The following is a 10,454-nucleotide window of genomic DNA, read 5'->3' as shown; positions in this document are numbered from 1 at the left end:
TTAGCTCCCAGGGTATTAAAGAACTGCAGTAGGGCCAGCCTTAGGAACAGGCAGAATTACAACAGCAACAATTTGCATCCATCGGGCACTTCCCATTGGTCCAAACTGTACTGAGCACACCACCCCAGTCCTTACAACCACTCTGGTTTACAGACGAAGGAACTGAGACACAGGAGTGTGAGAGGGAGAGGTTGATCTTCCATCATGTCAACCAGAATGGTTCTTACAGGCTTCAAAGGCTGGTCCTCACACACAGACTGTGGCACACGTACGCAAAAAGGAAAAAGGGAAAGAAAAAATATTAAAGGGCCGCAGCCTAAGAAGTATGTAGGAAGGGGGAGACACAAAGAGGGTATGGAAGGAAATGGTTCAAGATGAAGAGAGAGAAGAGGGAAAGACCCAGTGCCCTCGCCCTGCCCAGGGACGGCACAAGAAGGGGGACAGGGCTCCTGCTGTCGCCATGGCGCTCACTCACTGATTCAACCCACGGATGTTCCTTACATGCCTCTGCCTGCTCAGCCCTGGCACAAGCCCTTGGGAGACCCCAGAAAAGCTGTCTATAGGCTCTTCTTCTCCTAGTGTCCCCTCACCTCAGTCTCCCAATCTGAGTGTGGGCATATGAATCCCTACCTCTCAGGATCAGATGCAACAACATACATGCTGGCACCAAGGAAAAGGCCCAGGCACGCCCATTTCCTTCCTTCCCTCCTTCCGTGAGGGCAACCGTACAAACCCAAATAGGAAGCACACAGGAGGCCTGCTTGTAAGGCCAGGCTGCCAAAGAGCTATTTATCCATTCATTCATTCATTCACTGGACAAGTATTTACTGAGCATCTACTTACTGTGTGCCAGGAACAGCACTGGATGCTTTCCTAAAGCCATTGTTTCATTTAATTCCATGCAAAAGTACACACTCACATGAGCACACATGTGCACTACCACACATGCACACAGATGCACACACTCATGCACACACACACGTGCACATCCTAGAAGAATGGCACCATTGTGTCCATTTAACATAAAAGGAAACCCAAACAGAGAAAGAAGATTTAACTTGCACAGTACAGAAGGGGAGAGAGGACAAACTCAGACCGGGTCTGGCTCTCTAGGATGCAAGGTTGGTTGGTCATTTGGTTGGTTGGTTGGTTGGTTTCCCATAATTCACTCCACATATCGCGGTGGAGCCCAGTGATGCTACCTGCAGCAGAGAGGCTGACCTCTGGGGCCCGGGGACTCCTGACAAGGCTGGGCAGGAAACAAAGACCCTGCCCCTGAGATCAGGATAGTGGCTGGTGGGGATAAAGCTATGACTACTTACGTTAAGCCAGTCCACTGCACTTTGGGGACCAGTAATCCTTTCTTGTGGGGGTATAGGGAAGCATGTGGGAGAGGCATTTCTAGCAAGGAATCAGAGAAATCTCTCCCTACAGACCTGTGGAAATGTGTGGGAAAGGCAGGTGACAGAGACCTGGGATCCCTCAGAATAGACCAACGGGGCATCCATTTCAGCAGGCTTCTCCCTCGCTCAAGAACCCCATGGCCCTCACTGTTGTGTGTCAAACTTAGGGGAGGAGATCCAAGGTCAGCGCACCTAGGACTAGATAAGGATCCAGAAAAAACAGGAGCCCCGGAACCAGACACCCCTTGACCAAACAGAGTTCTCCCGACCCTCCCTTCTCTTTTCCTTTTCTTCCCCCACCCTGTCTGAGCAGCCCATGCAGGCAAAGCCCACGCTAGGCCTCAGCCAGGCAGAGGAGTCCTGCCTGTCTCTGGGCATTGCTTTTTTTGTGCCCAGAGACTCCAGACCTAAGTGGAAAGGAGCTTCTGGAGTCCACACTCTCCCAGCCCGCCCCACCACAGCAGGGGGTCTGAGGCCTGGAGAGCCGATAAAAAAGGGAGGCCCAGGCTCCCGGAAGCAGGATAGGGTCTGGGCCTGGGTATTCTTACCAAGCGCCCCCGGTCACCCTGACACCAACCACAGTCTGAGAACCGCCACCCTGCCGCTGTGCTGTCCAATAAAAATATAATGCAAGCCATATGTCATTTTGAATTTTAAAAAGTAGAAAGAAACAGATGAACTTAATTTTAATAATATATTCTACTTAACCCAATATCCAAAATATTATCATTTCAACATGCAACCAATATAAAAAAGATTAATGAGATATTAATGAGATATTTTACATTCTTTTTTACACATCAAGTCTTAAAAGCCAGGGTGTATTTGACATTTCTATCTCACTGCCATTCAGAAAGTTTTATTCTCATCCAAGGTATTTGATCTGTATTCAGGTTTCCCTGAACAAGTTTTTTCAAAGTAGTATGACCAACTCATCCCAGTTTACCCAAGTCCTGGTTTTAAAACTTCAGCCCCACATCCTGGCTGATGTGGCTAAGCTGGTTGGAGCATTGTTCTGTAAACCTAAAGGTCTCAGGTTTGATTCCCAGTCAGGTAACATGCCTGGATTTGCAGGTTCAGTCGCCAAGTGGGGCATGTTTGAGAGGTAAGATCGACAATGTTTCTCTCTCACATCAATGTTTTTCTGCTTCTCTCTCTCCCTCCAATCCTCTCTCTCTAAAACCACTAAGCACGTCCTTGGATGATGATAAAAAATAAAATTAAAATAAAAAACTAATACCTCAATCCCAGGAAAACTAAACAGTTGGTCACCCTATTCCAAACATATTAACTTTCCAATAGCTGAATCAAGTGTCAGTTTTGAAATTTAAATTAATTAAAATGAAGTAAAGTTAAAACTTGTTTCTCATGATACTGGCTACATTTCAAGCACTTAATAGCCACATTTGGCTAATGGTTACCATATGGGAGTCCAGAAGCCTGTCCCCTTTTACAGATGACCAGCCATGGACGACCTGGGCTCGGTTTTCTTGAGAGGACAGTGGTTTCTTCATGCTCCCTAGAGGGCACTAACCAGAGGAGTTGCAGAAATAGGGTCACATCAATGAAGAGCTACCACAGCAACCCGAGCATGGATTGCACACAAGGCCACCGTAACCATCTAGGACAGGAAAGTTATGACATGGGATCATGATGGTCAAGATTGAAAGAGAATCTGGATCGCAGAGGTGTGCAATATGTACCATTATGAAGACTTGGTGACTGATTAGACACTGGGGCAGGGGGTGGGCAGGAAGCAAGAGGCAGCAATCTGGGAAGAGTCACTGGTCAGCCTCCCCTGCCCGCTGCCACCACCGCCGAGTTGATTCCACAGTGTCGCAGTTACCTATTGCTGTTCAGCAACCCATCCCAAATGTACTGGCTTAAAACAGTAAGCATTTTATTATCGTCTTTCAGAATGGTTCTAGAGGGTGATTAAGCTCAGCAGAGTAGCTCCTGCCCAGGGCCTCTCGTGGGTTTCTGACAAAGGCTTCTACACCACGTGCCTGGTGGTGATGCTGCCTGTCAGCCAGGACCTCAGCTGAAGCTGTTGGCTGGAATACGGCTATGGGCCAAACTGTGTCCACGCCCCCACCCCCAAATTCACATATTAAAGATTTAACCCCCAGGACCTAAAAATGTGACTGCATTTGGATATAGGGTCTTCAAAGAGGTAATTAAGTTAAAATGAGATCATTAGGGTGGGCCTTCATCCAATAGGACTGGTGTCCTTCTAGGAAGAAGAAATTAGACCCTGGCTGGTGCGGCCCAGTTGGTTGGAGCGTCAACCGAAAGGCTGTGGGTCTGATTCCCGGTCAGGGCACATGCCAGGTTGTGGGTTGGACCCCTGTCAGGGAGCATACGAGAAGGCAGCCCATTGATGTTTCTCTCTCACGTCAACGTTCCTCTCCCTCCCTTCCTCTCTAGCCTCCAGAATTGTGAGAAAATAAGTCACTGTTGTTTAAGTCCCCCAGTCTGTGGTACTTTGTTATGCAGCTCTAGCAAACCAATGCAAATGCCCACCTGTGGTCATTTTGCGTGGCCCGCACTTCCTCACAGCATGGCAGGTGGATTCTAAGATGAGTGTCCCAAGAAGACCAGGTGGAAGCAATATCACCTATGACCCAGCTTCCGAATTCAGGTGAGGTCATTTGCTCTGTAGTCACAGACTTGCTCAGATTCAAGGGGAGGGAACATGGACCCACTTCCTAATAGGGTGATTATCCATGTCATGTGGTAAGAAGAGCATGTAGAACAGATCTGGTTGCAGCAATCTTGGAAAATATAGTGAGCCATACCAGGTTGGTAACTGGAGGGACTGGGAATGGTGTCACTAAACCAAGACAGAGATTACAGGAGGAAGAGTTGATGGTCTAAGTTAGGCTAGATGATGAGGTAAGATTTAAACAGGTTGGGTTAGCCAAGCCTGTCAACATTTAAGTGGATGTAGCCAACTACTAGGAAGTTAAATGTGTGAATCAGAGCCACTTGAATGTTCTAACCTGGAACTGTCAATTTGTGGGCCATTCACATATCAGAAGCCAGAGACTGGGTACACCCATTAAGTAAGAGAAAATGAGGGTGGAGGGAATATATCAGCTATCTATTGCTGTACAATAAACCACTCCTAATCATAGTGACTAAAAATAATGATTTAATAATCATTTTTAAATAATGATTTATTATTTTAGTCACTAAATAATAATAATGATTTATTATTTTTCATGTTTCTATAGACTGGGTAGTTCTGGTTTTACCTGGCTCACTCATGTGGCTACATGCAGCTGAACACTGAGCTGGAGGGTCCAAGATGGTCTCACGCATCTGGTAGTTGGTGCCAGCTGTCAGCAAGGGGCTGGGCTCACTGGAACAACTGGAACACTAGGACCTCTCCCTCCATATGGTCTTCCATCTAGTCTTCTTTATAGCATGATGGTCTTAAGGCAGCATTTAAGTGGACAGTCCTAATTTGTAGGACTTAGCAAGCACATTTTCTAATATCTCATTGGCCAAAGAAAACCACATGACCAAACTCAAAGTCCATGTGGGATGCCTTACCAGGAGGCATGATTCACTAGCAGCTATTACTAAAAAAATATACTACAGAAAGGAACACCAGAGCTTTTGGTCAAGATGGAGGCGTACATAGACATGCTTTACCTCCTTGAACAATCACAGAAAGAATTACAACCAGATCTCAAAAACAAATAACACCCAGAAGCATCAGAAAATCGAACTGTATGGAAGTCCAACAACCAAGGATTTAAAGAAGCCACATTCATCCAGATGCATAGGAGTGGCTGAGTGACAGAGATGGGGCGGAGAGGCAGTGTGGCATGGAGAGGCGGCTGCAGCAGTGGTGGAATGGGTGGTCCCACATTCACATGTGGTAGATAACAATCAGGAGGGATGCCTTAGGAACCAGCAATCCCAGCCCTAGGCCAGACCACACAGCCCAGGGTTCCAGCACCAGGAAGATAAACCCCCATTACCTCTGGCTGTAAAAACCTGTGCAGGTTGGGGTGGTAGAAGAAACTACCAGATATGTGCTGCTTAAAGGGTCCATATGAGCTGAGACCATATGCAAACCCCACAGCAGCAGCTGGAAAGGTGCCAATCGCAATATGGGAAATGGGTGAGGTGACTGGAAGGAAGGCAAGTGCTGGGCAGGCCTCCAGAGGCCAGGCAGCGGCCCTGTCCCCTCTCCAAACACCCGCCCCCCACACACACAGAGCAACAAAGTGGTGTAGCGGGTTGCCCCACCCTGGCAATTACCTAAGGCTCTGCCCCACACAATTTGCAGGTCACTTTTCTACATAGGCAGCACTACTAAGAAAGGGAGTAAAAGCAGCTCTACCTAATACACAGAAACAAACACAGGGAGGCTGCCAAATTGAGGAGACGTAGAAATATGGCCAAAATGAAAGAACAGAACAAAACTCCAGAAAAAAAGAATTAAACAAAATGGAGATAGCCAATCTATCAGATGCAGAGTTTAAAACACTGGTGATCAGGATGCTCAGAGAACTCATGAGTACAACTACAAAATAAAGGAAGAAATGAAGGATACACTAAGTGAAAATAAAGAAAAATATATAGGGAACCAACAGTGAAGGGAAGAAAGCTGGGATTCAAATCAACAATTTGGAACAAAAGGAAGAAATAAGCATTCAACCAGACCAGAAAGAAGAATTCAAAAACACGAAGCGAGGCTTAGAAACCTCTGGGACAACTTTAAACATACCAATGTCAGAATCATAGGGTTGTCAGAAGGAGAACAGGAAGAGCAAGAATTGAAAACTTACTTAAAAAATAATGAAAAAAAAGTTCCCCAATCTGGCAAAGGAAATAGACTTCCAGGAAGTCCAGGAAGCTCAGAGGGTCCCAAATAAGTTGGACTCAAAGAGGACCACAACAAGATACATCATAATTAAAATGCCAAAGGTTAAAAATAAAGAGAGAATGTTAAAAGCAGCAAGGGAAAAGAAGAGTACCCAGAAAGAAGTTCCCATAAGACTATCAACTGATTTCTCAAAAGAAACTTTGCAGTCAAGAAGGGACTGGCAAGAAGTATTCAAAGTGATGAAAAGCAAGGACCTACAACCTAGATTACTCTATCCAGCAAAGCTTTCATTTAGAGTGGAAGGGCAGATAAAGTGCTTCCCAGAAAGGTAAAACTAAAGGAATTCATCATCACCAAGCTATTATTACATGAAATGTTAGAGACTTATTTAAGAAAAAAAAGATTAAAACTATGAACATTAAAATGACAACTCACAATTATCAACAACTGAATCTAAAAAACAAAAACAAAAATAAACTAAGCAAACAAGCAGAACAAGAACAGAATCATAGATGTGGAGATCATTTGGAAGGTTATCAGCTGTAAGGGGAAAGGGGGAAGGTCAAGAGATTAAGAGGCATAATTGGTAGGTACAAAATAGATAGGGGGATGTTAAGAATAGTATGGGAAATGGAGAAGCCCAAGAACTTTTATGCAGGACCCATGGACATGAACTAAAGGGCAGAGGGGTTGTTGGAGGGAAGGAGGGTACGGGGTGGGGGAAGGGGGCAAAACAGGAAAAATTGGGACAACTATAATAGCATAATCAATAAAATATACTAAAATAAATAAATGAATAAAAGAATTGTATGGTATATACATTATATCTCAATAAAGTTGTTAAAAAAATTTTTTTGTTTAAAAACAAAGGCACACCAGGTGGACCTCCACTCATTTGATGGTTGGGCAGAGGGAAACCCAGAAGAATCAGAGAAGAACCACATGAAAATCATGCAAAGGAATCAAGAGGGGTGCAAACCCCACTGGGAAACTGCCAAGCCAGCGCTTGCACGATCTTGGGAGTGAACGTCTCATCCTAGTCCCGACCTGAAACTATCCTCTGGATTTGGCAACCCAAAGGCCAGTTTCTTTAGCATCCCAATATTAATTTCAGTAGGCAGTTTTACAAAAATCTTAAGCACCTAATACAACTACAAATACAAAGCCACTATATAAATCAAATGAACAGCCCACAGTGTGTTCAAATGTTTTTGACCAAGACCCATAGTAAGGAACATGTTCAGGGGTGTCCGACCCACCGCCCACGGGCCACATGAGGCCCAGGATGGCTATGAATGCGGCCCGACACAAAATCGTAAATTTACTTAAAACATCATGAGATTTTTCTAGTCAGGTCAGGGCATGTGATTATGTGTCACCATGTATTTAATGTGTGGCCCAAGACAACTCTTCTTCCTCCAGTGTGGCCCTGAGTCACCAAAAGGTTGGACATCCCTGCATGTGTGCACCAAATCAAGATCCGGTGCACGAATGCACACACGCAGGCAGAAGGAGTTTCCTGAAACATAGAAAAGATAATAGCAATTTACCCTTACTGTGTGCAAAATGCTATGCCATTCTCTATTCATTTTTTTAATGCTAGCCATGCCTTGCTAAATTAATTTAACCATGCACGCATGGGTCATGGCCTACAGACTGAAAAATACTGAGTGGGCCATCCAGAGCCAGTTAGAAAGCTGGCCGATTCCTGCTTTTAGCCTTGTTTGGCTTCACCTGTTGGTTATTTAAAAATTAAATTTTATGTCTTCAGGCAGGCCTCCCTTCTCCTGTACCATTTCCGACTGTCTGATACCCACTGCTTCACACATTTGTGTTACTTGCCTGGCCCTGAGTACAATTCTTTTGGGGCCTTCTAGATCTCTAGATTCTAAAGGAATAGATGCATGCATTTATGCATTCCATAAATATTAAATGCATGTCTTGCACATGCCAGTCACATTGCAGGCACCGGGAATACAGCAGGAACAGACAAAAATCACTGCCTCAGTGGAGTTGAGATTCTAGAAGAGGAAGACAGAAAAACAAAGTAACTCTATTCTTTATTAGAGGCTAATACATTCTCTAATGACAATAAAGACATAAGGGGACCAGCATGCTCTAAGATCAGCATGCAGGCTTCACACCCTTTTGTGGAAATGAGGAAGCCTAATCCGTTCCTACCTAACAGAGAATGGGTGAGAAAGAGTGTGAAGGAGCACAGCCAGAACTTCCCTTAAAACGAGAGTTCCCAGTCTGCCCATCCCACCTACAAATTACTCTAGCAAATGGCAAAGCACCAGTAACTTTAGCAGAAAATTTCAAAAGCGGTCCGCCATTAAGGGGGAACCACTGAGGGATATGGTCACTGGCATAGAGGCCCTGAGGTGGGAAGCCTTGCAAATGCATTTCACACTTTTCCCTAATGCGGCCTTCCATGTCGCCAGCACCCCCTCTCCTGCAGGATAAATGGCCCCCTCATTAGCTCTGCACACATAACCCCTCTCCACCGGATTCCTGGTGACTGCGCCTGCCTTATCTCTGACTTTCCTCCCTCACATTTTCCGCTCCAACAAAGCCAAACACAACACGGTGGAGGCTTTCACGCTTCTGTGCCCTTGGACACGCTGTTCCTTCTGCCTGTAAGGCCCCTGGCCTCGATCCCCGCGCGCCCCCTCCCGCCTCCTCGGTGAGCTCCCATTCATCCTTCAGAACCCAGCCTGGATGTCCCCTCATCCAAGAAAATCCCTTCAACTCCTCGGCCTCATCTCCGACCCCAGCGCCCCTCTCTGTTTTCCTTCTCTGCACTGTAATTACCGGTTTCTCCACATCTCTTCCCTCCCAGACTCGGGCCTCCTCCTGCGCTGGAGCTGCATTGGATACTAGCTTTGACCCCAAAGCCACCAGTTCCGAGCGCTAAGTGACAGAGCTTGCACCTAGGCTCAGGCTGGCTTGAAAGCCCCACTTCTGCCTTCCGCCTACCCAGTGGTCCGGTAGGGGCCCGTATTCGTGCATGTCCAGAGCACCAAGCTGACCCCTCGCTTGGCCGCCCATCCCCTGACATCAGCAGCGGGCAGCGCCGGGCAGAGAGCGACTACAAGTCCCGGCACGCCCCGCCGCGGCCGCGCATGCCCAGCGGGCCGGCGTTTGAGTGGCAAGTTGTTTGTTACAGCGAACACCAGCTGCTCTCCGCGCCGGGCGCCGTGCGCCGCCGCTCCGCCAGCGCTGCCGCCCTCGCCCGCCGCCCGCAGCCCGCCGCCCGTGGCCCCTCGCGGCTTGGCGGGCCTGTCCTTTGTCCGCCCGGCCCGACTGCCGCCGAGCTCCCGGTCCCCCGGGCGGTTGCCCGCGGCGCTCGGTGCCGGCTGGGCGCGCAGGGGGCGGGGGCCGCGGCTCGCCCCCCGCGGATGAGCCGCCGCGGAGCGCGGGCGGACGATGGAACTCCACATCCTAGAGCACCGGCTGCAAGTTGCCAGCGTCGCCAAGGAGAGTATCCCGCTCTTCACCTACGGCCTGATCAAACTTGCTTTCCTGTCCTCCAAGACCAGGTGAGCGCGCGGGGACGCAGCGCCGGCCGGGGAGAGACAAAGAGGCGCACCCGGGCGGTTGTGCTCGCCGCCGCTGCTCGGAAAACAACTTCCAGCCCCGGGGAGCGCCCCCGCCCCGCAGCTCGCGTTGCTTTTGACAAAGGCACCCAATCTTCCCTCCAACGGGGTCCTTCCACCCCGACCCCCCAAAATGCATCCCGGCCGCTGTCTTCCTCCATCTCAGCCCCCTCCCTCCCAGAACCTCCCCGAGATTCGGAGGGCCCGGGCGGCTGCAGTGTCGAATCCGTGAATGAATGAACGAACGAATGAATGAATGAAAAACAGGTGTGGGGACGCGGCAGTGGAAAAAACAAACTACCACCCTCCCCATCCCCCAATCCCTCGGTTTGGGCCGGCCCCCATCCAGGGCCGGGAGGGTGGCGGGGCGGGAGGGGGGAGGGATTCTGCTGAGTGCGGCGGGTAGCATGAAATCATTAGTGGGTGTTTATCTCAAGGTGCTGCGGCTGTTGCTGACGTTGTGGGGGGCTGGGTGAGGGCAGGAGAGGGGCTGCGGGTGACGGTCGCGGTGGTTCTTAATCCTTGGGGTCCAGGAAGGTGGGAGGGGGGTGTTTTGCCGAACCGTGGAAGGGGGAGGAGCAGGCGTGTTTATGGCTCTGCCTTGAGGCT

General features: G+C 48.5%; 1 protein-coding gene across 1 annotated transcript in view; it reads left to right on the top strand.

Annotated features, from left to right (window-relative positions):
* The first annotated feature begins 9,450 nt into the window (after positions 1–9,450).
* Positions 9,451–10,454, top strand: part of CASTOR2 (cytosolic arginine sensor for mTORC1 subunit 2) — a 46,312-nt gene continuing 45,308 nt past the window's right edge. Inside the window, exon 1 of the mRNA XM_028515759.2 lies at positions 9,451–9,788. Within this exon, the coding sequence (XP_028371560.1) occupies positions 9,676–9,788 (113 nt within the window). The 5' untranslated portion in view covers positions 9,451–9,675. The remainder of the gene's footprint in view (positions 9,789–10,454) is intronic.

This window comes from Phyllostomus discolor, chromosome 3 (genome assembly GCF_004126475.2).
Source record: "Phyllostomus discolor isolate MPI-MPIP mPhyDis1 chromosome 3, mPhyDis1.pri.v3, whole genome shotgun sequence".
In the NCBI taxonomy this organism is placed as follows: domain Eukaryota; kingdom Metazoa; phylum Chordata; class Mammalia; order Chiroptera; family Phyllostomidae; genus Phyllostomus; species Phyllostomus discolor.
This window is presented reverse-complemented; position numbering and strand designations above follow the sequence as displayed.